The sequence below is a fragment of the Podarcis filfolensis genome (genome assembly GCF_964270895.1).
Source record: "Podarcis filfolensis genome assembly, chromosome: 6".
In the NCBI taxonomy this organism is placed as follows: domain Eukaryota; kingdom Metazoa; phylum Chordata; class Lepidosauria; order Squamata; family Lacertidae; genus Podarcis; species Podarcis filfolensis.
The window spans coordinates 57319886-57341644 of record NC_139609.1 but is presented as its reverse complement, the minus strand read 5'-3'; the positions used below and the strand labels follow the sequence as shown (position 1 = coordinate 57341644).

Sequence of the window (21759 nt, the reverse complement as noted above, 5' to 3'; positions counted from 1 at the left end):
AAAGGCAAAAACAATGAAGAAGCATCTAAGGGTTGTGAGCTCAAGACAATGACCTTCTTCTTCAGCCGTTGTCCGATTCCTGCTCACGGCAAAAGGCTCATTTCATTGGATTCACCATGGATACAAGTAGTCAGTTGTGGAAGCCATCCCAAGTTGGTTTGGGTAACACATGAGGTGGGTTGAAGCAGGTGCCTCAGGTGGTGGAACTGCAAGAAGTGCTGCCCCCACAAGTGTCCTAACCACCTCAGGGAGAGGGAGGCATTCCAGATATCCTTGCAGAGTTTGCCTCCCCCCTGTTGGTGAGGCTTTGCAAAGGCCTTTCCTTGAGGGGAAGCCCTTGCAGAGCCTCATGTGCCCCTCCATATCACAGGGGCTGCAGTGGGACGTTTTGCCTTAGGCGCCAAAGCGTCTTGGGCCACCCCTGGGTGAGTATTTAATCTATCAGTCAGTCAGTTAGTATTAAGAAGGTATACATATCTGCAACATGATTAGCTTTGTCACCTAGTGACTGGCAAAGAGAAGCAACCGGTCTTTTTCCTGTCTTCTTCCAGCTGCTTCATCATTGCCTCATCTGCATTGTCCCATCTTTTTATCTATCCAGTTATTTTTGGAGTTTATTTGGGAATGGCCCCCTGCTGTTTTGGGATCCTCAAAGCAGGACCAGCAACCATAGAGCAAGAATGGAAGGTGAAGGGCATCAAAATGACCTGAATATTTGGAGCACCCAGGTCTGCGTTAGGAAGTGTTAGGGGGAAAGAATGGTCATTAGGTGGATTGGGCAGTTGGCTGAACTGATTGCTGCACACCCCTCCCCGATACAACTGGTGGAATAAAAGAGCTAAAACTTCACTAAACTGAGACTTCCATCTACAGGAGGAGCTGAATATTAGCATGTTGCTAATATCACTTATGGGAAGGAGCGAAGAATTTTGCAGAATTCTTTGCTGGTTTATCTGGGAGTAGGATTTGGGACTGGTCTGGTGTGGCCTGGCAACTGATCTCACACTTGCTGAGTTGCTGAGTGCTAGTGGCTGAGTGCCACCTTGGCAGCTGAACATCAAAGACAGTACAGACCCCCTGCCAGTGCACCATGGGTAAGCAGTTCTTCCACCCATCCAAAGAGAAGATTTTATTTCAGGGGGGAGGGTGTTAAAGGCCCTGGAAATTACGTTCATGCTGGTTTATATTATCCATTTATGTGGCTAATAATTTTCAACTCCACATTTTAAAGAGTTGGGGGCCTTTCTTGCATTACCCCCATGTGCTGAGCAACAGTTCCTTTTATGTACAGGAAACTATGGTATCTGATCTGCTTTTTCTATTAATGTTAATAATTTTTAATTATTCCTCCCTAGGTTTTTAGCTGTTCTTATTTTATATGTTGGCTGCCTTGAGTCCCAGTCAGGGAAAAGGGCAGGGAATGAATGAATGAATGAATGAATGAACAAGCAAACTTAGAAATTATTATCCAGACATTGTTTTCTCTTTTTCCTCACACTACTCCGGAACAAGAATCAAGTCTTTTGCATTTGGCAAGTGGAGAAGAATTGCCTTCCAAACACTCCACAATATTGGGGTTCCTAGATTTTTGGGTGTACCTGTGCCAAATTACTATAATTACTCTACATGGTGTTAATGGCAGAAAGATTACATACCCATATACATGCACATGTCTTCAGATACAGTGGCAGATGAAGTTAGTTCACTTTTTGATATTCAGTGAGAATTCACAGAGCACATACTAACCTTACTTCTTGTTATGATGAGGAGGACCATGTATGCCCTAAGAGAGGTAGGATATAAATTTAATTTAATTTAATTTAACTTCATAAGTAATAGAAATATTTGCAGGAGGACAAAAACAATTACTGGGGCGCTGATGATGAATTAAAAGAAGTAACCCACAGAGAGAGAATTACTTAAAAATAAAGGAATGGGTTGTTTGAGCTTCCTCAGCAGAGACAGTATAAATATAGTTCAGCTGACATTGGTCAGTCCCACCTCCACAGGGTGCAAAGAGATCAAAGAAGACACCCATTCTGAAAGAGAGACAGTGTGTGCACTTAAATTCCTCAAGGGGAGATCTCCAGAAGAGAATAAAGCACTTTAAAATCCTTCCAACCCTGCCAACATCTACTGAAGGAAGAAAACACAGCACCAAGGATTGAGCTGACCAGAGAGGCAAGTCAGTCAGCCATCCACCTCTTTGATCAGTCCAAAGGTACAGCTAAAGAGAGAGGTGTGTGTAATTGGAGGCAGACTGAGTGTCCGGTGGGAGGCAAGTCTCACACTTTGAAAATCCTGGCTTTAGAAAGCATAATCACAGATGAGGACATTTAGCACTAAGGAATGGGTTGTTTTTGTTTTACCTTACTGTGCTGATTAATATAGCAGTTGAGTTTGTTAAGCATTTACCTTAGACATTAGTGTATTGGAATGTTTATAACAAGGCTGCAGGCTTTAATCTATGATAATAATGCTATCAGGTTGTGTGTCAGCAAAAAAGATGGCAATTTCTTCCAGCCTTTGTATAGGTTGCTAGTAAAATATGCTTGCTGAGTGGACTTGGATGGCCAGTTTACCATTTGAAATGTGGCTAGTAAAAGAGACAAGACTTCGTTTTTGCAGCTGCAAAGGCATACTATCGCTTCTGGGGAACTGGTGCTGCTTTAAAGATTAGCCCGGTCTAAGCATCAGCTCCTTGCAACTCCCTCACCGTGCTCAGCTGAGATGTTTGTAGATAAACAGAAATGCCATTAAGGCTATGTACACATCAGCAGCTTGAAACACATTAACATTTCAAGTCACATTCTTAAGTTACTTGTACAGACCCACGAAGAGGTAGATGTCTTCATTTGATACTCATTGCATGATTTGTTTCCCCTGCACTAAACTCCAATTCACTGAAGTGGTTGTCTGTATGTGTGCAATGGTTGCCTGAGGTATACACATCTCTGCTTAACTGGCTTCCATTTTCAAATTGGATTGAACCTGATTTGAGGGAAAGCCCATCAAACAGGAGTAGTTCTCAAGAAGCCACAGAATAATCATGGACTGTGGCTAATGTTATATCTACTCAGCTTCAAATACCAGCAGTGAGAGTATGCTGGAGTAAGCCGTAATGTGTACACAGCCTTAGGGCTTATTCACATCATATTATTATTATTATTATTATTATTATTATTATTATTATTATTATTATTATTTGCTCCAGAGCTTTCTCAATGAAAACCCACTCTTTAAATCTGAATTGGAACAAACAACAAGCCACAGAAAACCTGAATTGCTGTTGGTTGCGCTTCAGCTTTAAATAGTGGGGGGGGGGGTTGTGGGGAAAGCTCTGGAGCAACAACAAAAGTGAGCTTAGACATGGAGCTTCAAAGTACAAACCTGTGCCTGGAAAGAGGAGGGAAAAATTTAAGTGTGGATAAGCCCTATGGCTCTTCTCGGAAGGGAACAGCCATCTAAAAGGCTGCTACTCAAACTTCCTTACCACTTGAGGAAAGGTAGAGAGCAAAACACTGTTAATCAGTACAATTAATCAAGCAGAGCTTGAGTTACAGGTTAAAATACACTTACGTCCCAGTTAATTACTGAAGCTTATATAAGGTTCCTTGGGTCTTGGGGTTCCAGTATGCAGACCACAAAAATGCACCAGCTCCATCCTATCTGGGCCAACTCTGATGAATAAAAGGGAGAAGCTGATTTTCCTTTATGTTCCTTATATGTATCTACTGTAAATTAGCAGGGAATTTGGACGTGGAAAATATTTTACACATACATGAATTGGCCCTCCTCCTTTAGAAACATCTTTCATGGGGAAATATATAATATTTACATTTATATTGGTGTTATCAGGTTACATTAAAGTAGAAAGGTAGTTGGTTACGTTCACGCACTGATTGAGGTGTTGTGATGAATAAACCAAGTTAATGCAAAACCGTTCTTTGGGTGGATCACAACATCACAAAATAGAAGCAAGCTTTTGATTCTCCAGAAACCTTCAAGCCAGATGTTACAAAAAGCAGTAACAAACAAAAACAAATTGACCTGGTGTTAGAGCTATAAGATCTGAATTTAGATGGGAATTACAGACGAGAGCGGCACACTTGCCATGCAAGCTACACTTTCTGAAATTCCTTCTTTTGCACAGCTCTTAAAAGTGCTGGAACCCTGATTTCTTTTGCATCTGGCCTCCATGGTGCATTGTGGGCAGGTGGCAACATAGAGCACTCTGAAGGATGCTCATGTGATTCTTTGACAGCATGACTAGCATTATTAGGCCCAGTAACACTGCTGCCAACTAGGATGAAAGGCAGATCTGGCATTGTGTTATATTCAGGGCTTGGTTCTTAGATGTTATTTGTCTGTTGGGTGGTTTACTGCTCTGGTTGATTCAATATGCTGTCTGAAAGCAAAGACCACTTTTTCTGCTACCACAAAGAGCTATTATTTTCTGGGTTAACTAAAGAATTTGCTACAGAACATTTGAATAGAGACCGGTCTGGAGTAGCGATAGCCAGTGTGGCAAAGAGTTGGGAGAATCTAAGGTCAGGAATAGTGTTGTGTATGTCATGGGGAGATCACGTGAAACTGATGGGTCTTGGGACATTGCAACCTGTAGCTGTAGGCATTTTCTTGAGAAATGTTAATACTGAAACGCCAGATTCTGCTGCATATTTTCCCCCAAATACATTGCCATTTGCAGAACTACAGGTTTCATTGCTTTAGCCTCTATTTGCATGGAAGAAAAGAGACTTCATTTCTAAACAGCACAATTTATTTTCACATTTTCAGCTCCATCCCCAAATTCAGATTATTTTTTTCATTCCAACTTCTTTGCATCTTCTTGATGGGAAATACAGGCAGCAATAGCAAGAGTCTGTTAAAAACAACAACCAGGGTTCCACTAACTTGTTAAACAGAAAGAGAGACTAGAAGTGCCAAACCCTGTGCGAGGAAAAAGGAGAGAGAGAGAGAGAGAGAGAGAGAGAGATGTAGTTATTTATAACGCCAAGCAGCTTTAAGGTCTTTTCACTCTGCTTTGCAAACTGCCTGCTGCTTGGAGGTCACTCCAAAAAACATCACAGCAGAGCCCATGGTCTTCCAGCACAATATTTGATCAGGAATCTGGGTGGGTACCAACCTTGGCAAGTTGAAACTTGCACCTACATGCTCCATAATACACAAGAGGATCACACAGGCAAACTCTGAAGCTGTGGGAAAAGGTGTCTCTGAATCTAGGTGAGTTGATTTCTGAATTGCATATTTTGTGAGAGGATGTTTGAGCAATCCCTGGTACAAATGGGCCAAATGCAATTGCAGCATCGTGCTAACTTAGGAGGTCAGCACATGCAATAGGATGAGTAGCAAGGGTACAGACCTGTTTTGATTATTGGGGAAGGGAACATTTTGACCTCATTAATCATGACTTCTCTTCCTCCATAATTTGTGAAATTCTTGGCAGTGGGAGGCAAGATGAGACACACACACATCATCTTGCCAGATCCCTTTGCCTCCCTCCAGTTTATGCCCGGGACACTGTGTACCTGGCTGCATCATTTGCATCAAAGTGTAGTGCATATTGGTGAAAATGAAACCAGGGGGAGGAAATAAGAATTGTTAACTCTGAATTATGACTAGTATGTGAAGATTATCACTGAGACATCAGCTCTGCAATGTTCTACCTAAGGGATCAGAATCTCAGTTCAGATGATTGAAAAAAATTAAATGTGTTCCTTTAGTTTAATGACTATTATGAGTCTTCCTTAGCCAGTGTAGTTGTGGAAGGACACCTAGAAAGTGTGTAGCCGATGGAAATGAATTTCCCAGAAATGTGGCTCTTAAGCAGAACCACCAGGCAAGAGCTAACCTCTAGGAGCACCCTGGTGGAACAGAGACCTTTCCAGAGCTGCTTATAAAGATGGGCATTCAATAGTGGAGTGGTAGACAGTTGATTTTTTGATGGAGAGAGATGTGGAATGTGTCCATTTTCCAAGCAAGGAGAGGAATGTTTTATTTTTTCAGGCAAAGTGACACTGGGTGGTATGAGTGGTGCTTTCTGAAGAGCTGCCTGCATGCCAAGCTTCTCCAGTGTACAGAATCTAAACGCTCTTTGTAATTTTCCAAATACAGTTGCAGGTGCTCACGTACATGCAAATAAAAGGAAGGTCTTTCCATTCAGTGTTTGCGTGAGTGTGTGCATATAGCAAATAGATAGCCGGTATTCAGAAACTGACTGGGATTCTTCCAAGTAGTACTTCTTTCGTAGGGATATTTTTCGCCCGCTCAGAACTCAACGAGTAATATATTTTTTTTGTCACTTGGAAAATGCCCACCCCTCCTTCCTAGCAAGTTCATCTATGTGAGTGGTGTGTGGAAAGTGGCTGCATAAATATTGTAGGCATTGATTGGCAAGTGGCCCTTTTCACTGCCATTTTATGGCTCTCTCTCTCTCTCTCTCTGTTTTTGTGTGTGTGTGTGTAATTTTCTCCCTTTTCATTGTAAACATTTTATTTGTATTCTTCTATTTTTCTTTTAAATATCAAATCAGGCCCTTCTCTTTATTGGGGGTGGGAATCCTCACAGGGCATAATAGGAACTTACATTCATTGATTAAGCAGAAAGGGGAGAGCTGTAGGGGAAGGGATGAGGAGGACATGCAGAGACATCCCATTCCCCATAATAACCTGGCGTGATGCCAGCACATAGGAGGAGGAGGAAAACAGGGTTATGTCCCAATGGAGAACTCTCAGGGTCTGAATGCTTTGCACACATGAAGAACCTTGTACCCTTCACTGCTTTACTGTGATTCTTTTGAACTTCTTTAGAGGCTTAGTGCTCCCTAATGTACTGCTCATGCATAGAGTGTTAGAACTTAAACTGGTTGAAGCTTACAATTTCCTACCGCTGTTGAATGGGAATCAAAGTATTATTAGTATGCTGTTATGCTGTTATGGCAAAGCTTACTGTCTAATAATAATAACCTTAATAATGATGATGGTGGTGATGTAGTGTAGAGAATTGGGAAACCTTTCATATAATTTTTTTAATACTTGAGCAAATTATTCAAAAGATCTATCCGTTGGAAGCCTAAAATATGTTATAGCATATATAACTGTACAGAGGCTGATTTTGGTTATATAGCACTAATAGGACATGGATAATAATTTATTTGTAGCTGTATTTTAAAGAAAACCAAATTTCAATATATAAAGAATTCTGTGGACTTATACAGTGGGACTTGTGTCATTAGGAATGAAAAGCTCCCTTGGGCTTTTCATTTGAAGACGCCCTTATAGCTCTGCCACCTGGGCTTCCATCCTTGTTTCTTGCAGTGGGAGTGCTATGCCAGGGAGCCAGCACACCGGCTGAGGAATGGATCATAGAAGCCAGTAGACTATAGCTTCTTTGTCTCCTGTGCCAGAATTTTAAAGCAAGAAGCTACAAACATACGTCAGTAGCAGGCCACAGGATTGTACATCGAAATAAGGAACACTACAGAAGCATGGAATCCATTCTGTGAGGTTCTATGGACAATCACTAGACTCTGCAGGGTTAGCAACATGAAACTTAAAGTGCTCTTGTTTCAGACATTGTAATCTGAATGCTAGAAGTACTTTATGGGCTTGAAGGCTCAGTCACGTCACAAATGTGTCTCTTCTACTTTTAAGTGAACCCCCAAACATTTCACTGCAAGGTCCACATTCTGAATTATGTTTCTGCTGGGCTAGTCATCTGTTCTATGGCCTTGGGCAAGTCCTTCAGTCATTGTCTTGCTCACCTGGGCCCACTGAAAATTAGTCTCCCTTCTATGGTGTCAGAGGCAGCTTCCACACCCAGCAAAATGAAGTGGTGAGGCTTTCAGGGCAGGGTTGAATGTTTTGATACTCCCCCATGAAGGGGGGAAAACTTCCTGATAGGTATAATACTAGCACCTAAAACTTTTGAGCCTTTGCTGTGAGTAGGGAAGGGAGGAACATGTAAGCATGCAATTCTGCCTGTTAAATAGCTATATATTATACCTGCAGCCTGACCTGAAAAGCTTTACTGCTTGACTATCTTGATTGCATAAACTGGCCCTGTGCAGAAATCAATCATGCTTAATGCATGTGTGAAGCCTCAGCCCCCTTAACATACGTTTGTGACTGCTATTTAATTTGTGTATCCCTGAGTTAACATTTTCTGTAGTTGATCTTTTCCTCTTCCTTGTTGCACCTTTTTCTTTAGGTTGGTCCAAAGCTTGTGGCAACAATGCACTGGGCTTCTATTCTGATTATAGTTGGCCTCTGCCGAGTGTCATTGAGCCAGTACGACGATCAGTATGAGGACATGGCCTGGCTACAGCACTATTTACGCAGCCAGTCCTCTTCCTACAGCTATTCTCCATATTATGAAGATGAGGTTCCCCCATATTCTTCTTACTCTTATGTGCCAGCTGGGTCCTCTGTTGGGGAGCCTGTCCCTGAACCACCTGTTTCCAGGGAATGCCCCCAAGAATGCGAATGCCCACCCAACTTCTCTTCTGCTATGTATTGTGACTCTCGCAACCTCAGGTATCTTCCTTTTGTGCCTTCCCGGATGAAATACGCCTACTTCCAGAACAACCAAATCGGGGCTATCCAAGAGGGAGCCTTTGACAATGCTACCAACCTAGAGTGGCTTGCGTTGCACGGCAATCAAATAACCAGTGAGAAAATGGGAAAGAAGGTCTTCGCCAAGCTCAAGAACCTAGAGAGGCTATACCTTGACCACAACAACTTGACCAAGATGCCTACCCCTTTACCACGGTCACTGCGAGAGCTTCACCTGGCTTATAATCAAATCTCCAAGGTGCCATCCAATGCTCTTGAAGGCCTAGAGAACCTCACCGCCCTCTATCTCAGCCACAACCAGATCCATGAAATTGGTTCAAACCTCAAGGGGTTGAAGTCTTTGATTCTTGCAGACCTGAGCTATAACCAGCTCAGGAGAGTCCCCGATGGCCTTCCGATTGCCTTGGAGCAGCTGTATCTGGAGTATAATCACATACAAACTATCCCCGATGATTTCTTCAAAGTCTCCCCCAAGTTGCTCTATGTACGTCTTTCTCATAATAGCCTGACAAATGAAGGAGTCTCCCCCAATGCTTTTAATGCAAGTAACCTCCTGGAGCTAGATCTCTCGTACAACAGGCTTCAGAAGATACCACGAGTCAGTACAAGCCTCGAGAATCTCTATCTCCAAGGGAACAAAATAAATGGTGAGCAACAGCATTCTGGATGTTGAGTGATTTTAGAGTTGCATTTTAGTGATTTTAGAGTTGTATTGGAACACAATATGCAGGCTATTTTTTAATGGCAAAAACAGAGTAAAGTGATTTGGAGAATCTAGATTAGGGACCAGTGTCTCTCTGGATGTTGCTGGATGACATATGCCACATTCCCTGACCACTGGCCATGGTTGATGGGGCTGGTGGAAGTTGGAGTCCAACATCTGGAGGACCACAGATTCCCCACCCCTGGCCTACACTCTGCCCCCTTGGCTCTTTGGAAAGCCAGTGTCATTGTTAAAGCACAAAATGAGAGCAGAGTAGTTGAAACCAAGAACAGTGAGTTTTGTTCCTGTCTCTGGATTCCTAGGTCACGTGGTATGGGAGGGCATCAAAGGGCATCCCCACATTTCCAAAGCCCCCAGATACTCAAGAAGGTTAGGGCATAAGCAGAAAGCAGAGAGAGGAACTGTGTGGGAACCAGTAGCCCTGCCATGGAGGAGCAGACAGGTAGATATTTGTTCCCTGCCACCAGCCCATCGGCCAGTTCTGATGATCCCAAGAGAACCCACCTAAGGGTAATGGACTGGCAAGGGCCCTGGAACTGGACATGGCTGGAAAGAAATGGATCAAAGGCATGGAAAGGGGCCCTCTAAGAGAGGCATAGGCAAACTCAGCCCTCCAGGTGTTTTTGGCCTACAATTCCCATGATCCCTAGCTAACAGGACCAGTGGTCAGGGATGATGGGAATTATAATCCCAAAACATCTGGAGGGCTGAGTTTGCCTATGCCTGCTCTAAGAGAAAGGGGCTACATGGGGAAAGAAAAATAGCAGAGAGGGGCTAGGAGAGAGGCAGGGAGAGAAAACCAAACCAGGGGACCTTTAGAATCATAGAACTGTAGAGTTGGAAGGGACCCCAAGGGTCATCTAGTCGAATCCTGTGCAATTCTGGGATCTCAGCTAAAGCATCCATGACTTGTTCAATCCAAGGTCCACATTGTCTTCTGGGCAACCTTCTGAGGCCCACATGCCAGTGGTGGGCAGAGGCAAAAGTGAGCAGAGTAACCAATGTGAATCTTACCTATGTGCTGTAAGCCAGCTTCTACACACTTACAAACTCTATTGTCTCTATTGTCTATCCAGGCAAGCAAGAAACAATATCTGTATTCAAGGGCACATTCCAGCCAGGGAAAGCATTCAAGGAGGGTGCAAAGGAGGGCCAGTGAGGTGTGTGGCCTGGGTAGAAAGGATATGGCTGAGATGGGGGGCAGGTGTCTTGGGGAAAGTCCCAAGGGCCAGATAGAAAGGACTGGAGGGCCACATTTGGCCGCTGTGCCTGAGGTTCCCCATCCCTGGTCTAAGGACTCAGCTTCATTAGTAAAGAAAATGCATTTTATATGCGTTATAACACTGTGACAGAGCAGAGTGGGAGCAACCTCACTCCCTGTGGTTGAGGCCAAAAAGACCAAAAACTTCCCCTGTTCCACCCCATCCCTCCTCACACATATGGCCTGCCTTTTCCCACAGTGTTTCCCTTCTATATGCATTTTCCTACCATGCTCTGATCAATACAAGAAAGAATATGGTTCCAACACCAAGTGGCAGCTTCCTTTAAGGTGGGACTTATTGCTGCGTTGTTATTATTTTTTAGCATCTAGCATATGATTGTTCAACATGGTGCCAGTCATCATAGATGCCAGGGACATGCTCATGATTCAAGGAGAAATGAGCATACGGAAAAAAGAGCCACACAGCCGGTGAAATATAATGGGTGGTATTCTACTCCCATGTACACATGGGTGTCTTAAAATGATGAGCACAAAAAAGGAGCAATATAAGTAAGTTTGTGTAATGCAGATTAGATAGAGAGCAAAACAACTTCTTCATCTTAAAATGAAGATTAAATTGTCACATAAGAATCAATTCCGTTTTTGATTGACCTAGCTTTGCATAGCTGTTGAAGGATCATGGTGTTAAGCCTTCAGACGAATTATTGGTTTTGCTTCATTCTCCAGGACTTGAGAAGTACTGCTGTGCATTTTTATTCAGAAGTAACCTGCAGTGTAATAAGAATTCCTTCAAAATAAGTGTACATAGGACTGCAGCTCTAGCTGCCTTTAATCTTTCATCTGCATTGGAATTCTCATCAAATGGTTAACATTTTATACCCTTCCTACAACAGGGCTCTTGTAGATGCATTGGCCCCATAGAATCAGAGTCCTAGAGCAGGTGGAAAAGAATAATTTTGTATGGGAGAAAAGTCTAAAAGCAGAATTTGTGTGCCACTTTCAGCAATGTTTGGGTGCTGCTAAAATGTCCACATCTGGAAGAGTCCATAATTAGTTGGATATCTTAGTTTGTACATATCAGAGGTTCTATATTCACATGAAATAGGAAATTGCAGTGTGTTACATACTGTGAGCAAATGCTTCAAATTTACTTCTCTTGCATGTGAAGAGGAAATGTGAGAACCTGAAAGTTGATGCAATAAACCATGGTTTAGTATTATGTCCGAATGTGGCCCATGCAAAGAGATAACCTTAGCAACTGTTACTCTCCCTTGTAATTATTATTGACTACTATCCTTGGACAGTTAGAGAGTGTGATCTTAAGTTATGTGGAGATGGCATGTTTTTATAGCATGAGTCCACAAATGGCTACTAGTACTTACAGTTATTTACTTACAAAGCTCTTTTATTTGAAGATCATATGCAGATGAGTCTGGGTACTGCATGAAGAAAGCTGATGCTGATGCTTTCAAGACTGATGGCATTTCTAAAATTAATCAATTTTCTTTACGTCATTTTGTTATTTACCGATAGCTCCAGATTTGCATGGAGTCCAATCTGGCAAATCTTCAAATCGGACTCCATGCCGCATACAAATCAACATGTCTGGAACAGGGAGTGGGGAGCCTGTGTCCCTCCAGATATTTTTAAACTCCATATCGCACCAGCCCCAGCCAGCAGAGCCAATCGTCAGGGCTGATGATAGTTTGATTACACAACACCCAGATGGACACAGGTTCACCACCCCTGGTCTGAAGAGAAATACATTCCCTATTGGTTGGTTCGCACCTGTTGAACTTGCCAAGACTTAGGCTCCCCACAATAAAGGCTGACTCTGCTGTTTAATCAAAAAGTGGTGCCATCAGTTTTGGGAAGGGAGAGGCACGGCTTTGCACTTGGAACAGCTTGACAAGTATTGCACTTGTCTCAGTGTTTTGCTTCAAATCTGTGCGGCAACGAGGCAATCTCTCTGGATTTCTCTTTATTTATTCACTCATTTTTCAAACCATTCTGTAGCTGACCTTTAAAGTTTTTTAATGAGTTTCTCAGAAGACCTTTGCTTTTTTCCATAGCAAATGAGGAATGCTGCAGAGCAAAAAGACTCAGTAGCTGAGTTTGTTTATATATATATATATATATATATATATATATATATATATATATAGCTAGCCCTGGTAGCGGCTGGGCTTTTAAGTTGATGGTGTCTTTATCTCTTGGCCCGAATGCTGTTCTTTTGAGGCACATCTCAGATGAAGAATAGCCATTTGTCTTTCTCCAGCTCCCTTTCATCTGAAAATCTGAAAGAGGTTCACAACCTCTACACACTTCTGCTTAGGCAGAAACTGGGCAGCAGCTAGGAGACAAGTCTGGAAGTTGAAGGCAGTTTGAAATAAGGGACACTGCTCCTGTTGTGTACATTCTGCCACTTTTGAATCTGGTAATTAGGTTTTGCAGGGATTTGTTTTGTTTCAGAAATCTACTAGAACTGTTTCAATGCAGGCAACATAGCATGGCAAAAGAGATATGTATGCATGGGAAGTGAAGCCTCACGCAAACTCCTTTCAACTCCCTTGAAAAATATTGGCTGTCTCCAGCCTAGAGATGTTGGAGAATTCAGATGAAAATGGAAACAAGAGTGTAAATTGGCAATGTTTGCTGATTTGTCTCATGTCTAGAATAGAAACAACCCAACAAATACAATCAGTATTCACTGTTGTTGTTTTCAGTCTGCAAATGATGCATAACAACATCAAAACTACCCCCACCCGATTTACATTGTGTTTCATTTCCATTGGAAATGAATGGGAAAATGTAATGATAATGTAATTCATGACTGCATATACAACTTCACCATAGCAGACAGCAAGATGACTAACATATTTTTGTCAGAACCTGAACTGCAGCTGAATAGAAACAGCACTGCCAAATGCAGAGCAGAGCAGAAACCAATGCCTTCTTAAACCCCTGTACCAGCCCCATGTCCTTTCCAACACATCTCATACGTTATATGATGACTATGAACTTGCTCCATGGTCATGATGTTTAACAGCTCACAACATCAGTGAGCTTCCCTCCTTTCGCTGCATGCAGTTATTAAAGCAGGCGTGCAGGGCAAGGGAAGGATGTGACCTGGGGAGAGTGCTGAGGGCCAGGTAGAGATGCCTGGAGGGCCACATCCAGGCCCCAGACCTGAGGGCCACCCCCCATTAAGCAGATAACAATACACTTGTTAATGCCCATATGATTTAGGTTTCCTTTTCAAAAGTGTCAGAATCTGTGCAAACAAGCCTGTGCCTTGAGGGAAGTGATCCTAAATACACCTATAGAGCAGGGGTGGGAATCTAGGGCCCCAAATGAGTAGTATGGACCCCAGACGCAGCAGGGTTGACTTGCCATATTTTGAATCAAGTGAAGCAATACACAGGGGCCCCCGTAAGCCCATTAAGTCCGGAGCCTCAAGTTACTTAACTGCACCACTGCTAATGGATGCTAAAAATGACTCCAACTAGCATATGCTCTGCTCAGCATCCCCGCCAGAAAAAAAAATTGTAACAAAAGTGAACTAAACCATGTGCAAACTTACTGTTGTAAAAGACATGAAAAGTTAGGGGAGAGATTATTGAGATTTGCTGCTGATATACTACTATATAGTGCCATCAGTATGTGTGATGCTTTATAAAACACAAGATGACAGGTCCCTGCCCTAAGGAGCTTACAATCTAAGATATTTAGAAGGTAACAATCAGTGTGAACATGACACTATTCACACACAGTATCTGCAACTTGGGATCATCCCCTAATTTTCAACACACGAAAGGAATTACTTTTCACCAATACAATAATTCACTTGGGAGATTTATTGTCAAAAGATGTTTGCTCAGCCATGAGAGTAAATGTATTTGCAAATGATTCTGCGAGTGCATGGAGAATAGAACTACCCTTTGATTCATGCTAGCCAAAAGGTCAGTCACCAGGTTCCAAGAGAGTGTGGTCTGAAGGCACATGGGATTTGCTGAAGGTAAGCAAATCAGTACCTGGATTGTAGAGCTCCTGCGAACCATATGTTACACCACCATGGGTTTCACGGTGGAAGAAAGGCAGGATATAAACCTGGGAAAACAAATAAGGTATATATTTAGCAACCAATAAAAGATGGATCTCCTGCCTAGGCAGCAAGCTTGCATATGGCATCAGTCAGGCAACTGTGGGAAGCCAGAATGCTTTCATGTGGACTGCTGGCCTGACTCAGCCAGCATGGCAGTTTGCAATGGCCTTGCATACTTCTGCTCTTCCCCAATTCTCGTCCTGACTCACTCTCTACATTTTACTTTCCACAAAGAGTTTCTTGCACAGCAGCAATCATGCAAGGCATATCTGGCCCAGCCAGCAGCCTTCCCCTTCCTCAACAAAGTGTGAAAGATGGACTCTTGCATTTCCAAATCTGTCCAGTGTTATACTGCCCTTACAGCATATGCAGGTTTTTTCCGGTTTTAAAGCAGGAGCAGCTGTTTCAAGGAAATGTACAAATTTGCTGCCAAGTTCTAGACTTTGGTTGCCCTCTGGCTGCTTATAAGAAGCATTGCAGCAGGACACACATTAATCCATTTCCCCGCACCCCGTCTTTGAATCTTTCAGAGTTCACTGAAGGATTAGGGGTGCTTCTATTTAAAAAACAACAACAGAGAGGGATGCTGGAGCTTGAGTCCAGTATTCTGCATGGTCTCCTTGTATTCTCTTGACAGCAGGGAATCCTTTTCCCAGAGATAAAGCATTCCATAAAGCATTGCTGTCCTTTATATAGCGCCCATCGAGATGCAAAGCACTTTATGGAGTAAACAACAAAAAGACTGGGTCCACTGACAGGAGATAGGCAATAAATGAATGGAAGGAAGATGGAAAAGAGAGTAAGCAATAAAATAATATACTAATAATATTAGTTCATTTACACAAAGGCTACATGACTCTCCCCAAGGAATCCTGAAAATGGTAGTTTCTCACAAAGCTGTAATTCCCACCACCCTTAACAAATTACAATTCCCAAAATTCTTTAGGGGAAGTAGTGTGCTTTAAATGTGTGGTGTGTATGCAACCATTGTGTTAACTAGCAGCAGTGCTATTTCTCTAGAAAAAGAGGTGCCGGAACTCACCATGAATGCCTCCCTTGTTCTCTTTTAATGGCAATGGCACCCACCTGAGAGGTGCCAGAACTGAGTTCTGGTGAGTTCTGGCTGGGGGAAAAGCCCTGATTAATAGTAAGAATACTTTTTAACCCTTCTTTAAACTTCTGGATGCAGATCTCAAAGTGGCATATTGCATACGAGAGAGCCTAAAGATGGCCCCAGGCTGTCATAATTTTATGGGAGGGATTCAAGTGTATCGGAACTTTTGATTTGCACAATTAAAACTCTGCCATCCTAGCACAAGAAATCTACCTTAAAAAGATCCTGACTTTTGTGGTTTGGAAACTGATGAGGAAATGCTTTGAAAATTGTGGGACAAATAAATGATTAAGAGGAAGACATGTAAACACCCCACAAGCCAATCAGGATTAATACTCATTGGCACATAACCACTGTAAACAAATGGGAGAAGGGAGCTCAAAAAAGACTAGACATAGAATAACTACCATGCAAACTTTGTGCAAGCAAATCTGGTTGAATGCTTAATAAACACCCCAGGAAGAATTCCTGGGGTGCTTCCAGGGGTGGATTATTTAACAACACTGTCATTGCTGTTCAGCTTTAAGCTACAATAACCACTCTATCACAGAATTGAAGAGTTGCAATGCGGGGATCTCAACTAGATCATACATGATAGATGCCCCCCACCCAACCTCTGCTTAAAAACCTCCAAAATTAAGTATTCTTGACTACTAACATTCTGTAGCCAAGTGGACAGTCCTGGCTTTCCTCAGCCCCAAATGTTAGGAGAAGGCAGGGGTGGGGGGCAATTCCACAAGAAATTACAGCATGAACAGTGTGTACTGATGTAATCGACAATTTATTTTCTGGATCCCAGTTCCTCTGGGGAGGAGGAAAGACCGTCTCTCAGTCTAAAAGATGGAACTGAGTTGAATTCAGAATGCAAAAATGCTACAGTGTATAAAACGTCCCTAATCCCTGGTATTTGTGATTCTTCATGGAATAGGGTGCAATTTAAACTGTGATTTCTCTATCATCCATGAAAATGGCCTAAAACGTTAGGCCTTCAAAAATATTAAATCCTCCAGCAGCTCCTGCTGTGTCAGCTTTATGGCAGGAGCTCAGCAGACTAGCTAAAGAAAATCTGCTCTTTACTCAGGCTTCATCCTCGCGGAGATGTCAAAGGTCAGTATGCTGAATTTCCAGCAAATTACCATGATAATTTTACATACGGTACCTTTTCTTCTGCAAAGCAGGTGGTGAGAAAGCTACTCTTGGGGTGTAAACAGTTTTAGGATAACTGCAGCTCCTCAGGAACCGGCTCATTCCTGAATTGGGAATTACCGTATTTTTTGCTCTATAAGACTCACTTTTTCCCTCCTAAAAGGTAAGGGGAAATGTGTGTGCGTCTTATGGAGCGAATGCAGGCTGCGCAACTATCCCAAAAGCCAGAACAGCAAGAAGGATTGCTGCTTTCACTGTGCAGTGATCCCTCTTGCTGTTCTGGCTTCCGAGATTCAGGATATACTTTTTCTTGTTTTCCACCTCCAAAAACTAGGTGCGTCTTGTGGTCTGGTGCGTCTTATAGAGCGAAAAATATGGTAGATACTCTGGTTGTTTGCCTGTGTGTGCATATAGTTCATATTAACACTTGAAAAGCACTAATCCAGACATTTGGTTAAAAGAGCCGAAGTGATGCGAGATTCCTTTCTTCTTCTTCTTCCCAGAATTCACCATCAGCAGCTTCTGCACCATCGTAGACATCATGAATTTTTCCAGGCTACAAGTTTTGAGGTTGGACGGGAATGAGCTCCGTCGGAATAACCTGCCCTCCGATGCCCCACTCTGCCTGCGATGGGCGAGCGTAATAGAGATTTAGCCATTGCTCCGGATCCTTTCCTTAACCCCTTCCCTCCTTACAAGGCCAGACCCCTCCTGCGATCACACGGGAGAGCGGAGGCCGACATTCTCAATTTTAACGCTGCTTCATTTGACTCAGCTTCTGCATTTGTATAATGTAAGGGGGGGATTGATAAACTTGATCCAACAGATGCTGCCCCATTATTAGCCAGTCAGGTGACAACAACGATGCAGGCAAAAATAATAATATTATTTTTTTTTGCCCATCTTCTTTCAGTCTCCTGTTCTTCAGCAACTAATCAGTTATCTGGTCTTCATGCTGTCAGGCAGCATGTATCTCTCCATTTAGGTGGGTGGTAAGGCAAGCTTTTGTTTCATTTCACATGTATAGCTTTAGAAGTTTGATGCCAGCTGGGATGTCTTTGGGATTTGTTTTTCCTTGTAGGAGGGTCGCCATGAGAGAAAGAGTGTGTACACGATGGGGGCGGATGAGATTGAATCCAAACAAAATGAAAACAGATTAAACAGTTGCCCACACAGCAAGGAGCAATTAGAGACAAGAGGGTGGGGAAATGGGAAAAAGAGAAAAGGAGAGAGAAAATTACTAACATGAGAGGATCCAGGTCTTTAGCTGGTTTTCGAAGATGAATAGAGCTCCCCTGGTGATGACTTGGCTTTTTCTCCCCCTCTTTTCAGTTTATGTGGTTTTCTATGCTGATTAAAAGTCCTACAAATAAATGCAATAACATAAGTTATCTAATCTTAGCAAACTAATATCATCCACAATGTGTTCACAATTTACCCTGGAAAGACACAAATGTATTCTGATATTCCTGCAGTTCCAGAGGGAGCAACTTCCACATTTTTTACCATCCTTACATTTTCCTCAATTTAACAACCATGTATTATTCTCCCTATTGATTTTTAATTCTTATTTCTTCCAGTTTTGTGCAATCTGTAATGTTGTAATGGAAAGATTTAATCCAGCGGGGATTTTGACACTGTTGCATTTAGATAAATAGCAGCCATTGGATCAAATAGTAAAAGGGTCCCCACAATCTAATACAGGTTTTATTGTTTATACGTGTAGGTCCATCATACATGTAGAAAATTTCCTCTGTCTGTACCATAATTGTAGGAGGAAAAAATCATTTCATTTTCAGAGGAAATAAATTTTTATGGATTTGTAAATTTTTGATAGCATTAAGCCTCAGTTGGGGCTTCGAACACACTGCATATCATTAATCTCTTCCAACCCAGACAGGAAAGAGTTTTTTTCCACCCTCTGCTATAATGCAGTTCAGTTTATTAGCCAGTGCTTGCAGAAGACATATTACTTTCCATGCACTCCTTGGGTGCATATAAAGAATGCTGCAGTTATTGAAGCAACATTCCTGGCCTGTTATAAAATACAACATGAGCCAAGTTGGCATTAAAATACCTGGCAAGACTCACCATCATTCAGTAAGGCAGATGATTTGACTTGCCAGCATAGCATGAGAAACTGGGGGCTTTATAATTGTACTGCTCTACAAGTGCCCATTCAGGTATTGCAGTTCAATAAAAGTTGTATCCCAGATTGTTTTGTACAGCAGAATCCCATTCTAGCGTCCCATGTGTTTCATTGCATTTGTTGTAACTTGTTTGCTTGGCTATAGAGTCGTCTCAGCTGAATTTCATACACATGGCAGCACCAAGTCTTGCTCTAAGAATGTATGGTTCTTCCGTCTCGAGGTTCTCCCCCCATATTCACTCAATCCTTTCATTTGTGCGTGGCTCACAGAGGAGAGGAGACGTAGAAGGAGGAGCAAGTGAGTTTTACGGGGATCTTGGGAAGCTCAAAATGCCATCGAAACTGCCTTGTGTTTAAAGTGTATGCTGATAATATAAAAGAAATATATAAAAGCATGAATTGTAGATATCATTACTGATCAATAAAACCCTTTTTGTAATTGCATGGGATGCCTTCGAAACTACCATTTACCAGGTTAGATTTGAAATATCTGATGTGATCAAGGAAACAAATGAAGCCTCCCTTGGATGATTGGAAGAGATTAAGGTGGAATCTACATACATATAAAAAGTGTCCTGAAAATGCTTTTTTTTAAAAAGGTGTTTTTAAAAATACATTGAATCTTCCATAAGGCTCACCATCGCTATCTAGTGTCACATTTTATATTGCACTTAAAATACACTTGAAATGTTTGATTTGCAGCTGTATAGTTGAGTCCTGAACTTGTTTCTTCATAGGACATTTGGGGAATCAGATACTTGTATTTAGTTACTGTGTCCCTTCATTGCATGCCACCCACACAGGAACTCCAGCTCAGCAGGCCCGGCATGAGCATGATGAGTGTAGACTACGCAGACAAAGGTGGGAGATCTCGCTAGGAAACTTCTCATATCACATTTTATTCTCTAGGAAAGGGGTCTGGTACTGCATTGCAAACTTTTTGCTTTAATGTTTATAGCCAGACTGGAAGTGCAGCAAGATGCAAAGACAGACACACCTTTAAAAGGGTCTGGCGATCACTGTGGTTATAAAAATATGTTTCTTCACAAAATATCCTCCTGTTCGTCAGATTATCTCCAATCAGTATTCACACTGGAAAATTTCTGCTTTAGAAACTGAGCCAGGATTGGGAGGTATTGCACTGTGAATTGCCTTATCACTGCACCCATTTGTCTGAAATTTGTCAGGCTTCATATACTTATAAAAGTAGCTAATGCAGCTGCAAATTGCATCCAATCCTGTCAAAATGTAAAAGATTTACAGCTATGACAAAATAATAAGAATAATAATAATGGAAAATACAACAGTTCAGCTGAAGAAAAGAAGTGAATTATTTCCAGATAAGTGTGCACAGGAATGCAAGATAAGGTACCTTGAAGTGAATAGCAACTCGTTTCACACGCAGCAGCTGGCAAACTTTGCCTTCAACTGTTAAGTATGGTGACATATTTCTAAACAATACCCACTTTACCAAATGGGCCACTGCTATTTGGAGTTTGGAAGAGAAACCACAGAGACATGTGCTGCTTTGTGATATCAGGTCTGATTCACAGATAGAGAACAAAGATGGAGGCAACTGGCATACACACTCCTACCAGGCAAAAGAGATGCTATCCACTAGAGAAATATACCTGCACCCTACCCCCAGATGCCTCCAGCTACAGCCCTCTGCCTGTGTCTTCTTGTCTCTGCCTGCCCCTGCAAAACACTGCTGCTTCTGTTGCCTCACACACAGAGACTTTATGTCCATCTCCTCCTCCCAGCAAGGGTGAGGGGGAAAGGTTCACTGTTAGCCCCACCCATTCAAATAACTCCAAGTCCTTCAGCTATTTCCTGACCTTTTAAATTGGTTTGTAAACATCAGCTGCAAGGTTTAGGATAGGGTTGCCATATTTCAAAAACTCAAAAGTTGTTGAGCCAAAAAAAACACGTTTCTTGCCTTTCGAAAATTTCTTCCGGATGTCAGTTCTGCCTTTGAAATCCCAGACGTATGGCAGCCCTGTTTAAGAATACAATACATACAGTAAGCAGAGCTTTCAGCAATCTGCAACAATGACAATGACTCTATCAATACTGCTTAATTAATTTCTAGAAGCTCAGGTTCATATGTGTCTGAAAGAAATATCCTCTGATCTAGAAATCTGCAGACTTTATCTGCGTACTAAATGTGGTTTAAATGCATTCTGATTTTGTTCGGGGGTGTTTTAAATGCTTCAAATAATCCTGGATTAAGCCTTGGCATTGAAACAAGATGCCAAAACTGAGCTTGGCACAGATTCCACCGTCTCCAGTAGCCATTCTTGGTGTGGGAATAAGGGTGTTGCAAAGAACCAAAAGCATCCTTACTTTGATTTCTGAAATGCAGGAAGGTATGCAATTAATCAGCAACAGAAATCATGTGATCTAGTTTTGCCCTCTAGTGGCAGAAACTTGGCACTTGCAGCAACATAGCAAACGCTTCAAGATTGAGTTTGTTTCTTATATGCCACAACCCTACAAGTTAACATACCTACTCTTCAGCCTCTTTTTGAACAGTACCACATGTCTGGGTTGCTGCCAGTGGAACTGTGTGTGTTCTCCCGGCTTCGTCAACAGAAATATAGTGTCCTGGTCAAGGTAAGTAATAATACCACTCTATTCTGCCTTGGTCAGACCACACCTGGAATACTGTGTCCAGTTCTGGCCACCACAATTTAAGAAGGATA

At 42.2% G+C, this 21759-nt stretch overlaps 1 protein-coding gene across 2 annotated transcripts in view; it reads left to right on the top strand.

The window, feature by feature from the left end:
- The window catches only part of FMOD (fibromodulin), an 80194-nt gene extending 60696 nt beyond the window's left edge, over nt 1-19498 (top strand). The window contains exons 1-3 of one of the 2 annotated variants that reach the window (XM_083618057.1): nt 4599-5244; nt 8230-9241; nt 17409-19498. In XM_083618057.1, coding sequence (XP_083474183.1) covers nt 8254-9241; nt 17409-17560 — 1140 coding nt within the window. In that variant the 5' untranslated portion in view covers nt 4599-5244; nt 8230-8253 and the 3' untranslated portion in view covers nt 17561-19498. Of the gene's footprint in view, nt 1-4598; nt 5245-8229; nt 9242-17408 lie in introns of those variants that run through there. The other variant, XM_083618056.1, reaches the window with a different exon arrangement.
- Nucleotides 19499-21759: the final 2261 nt, after the last annotated feature.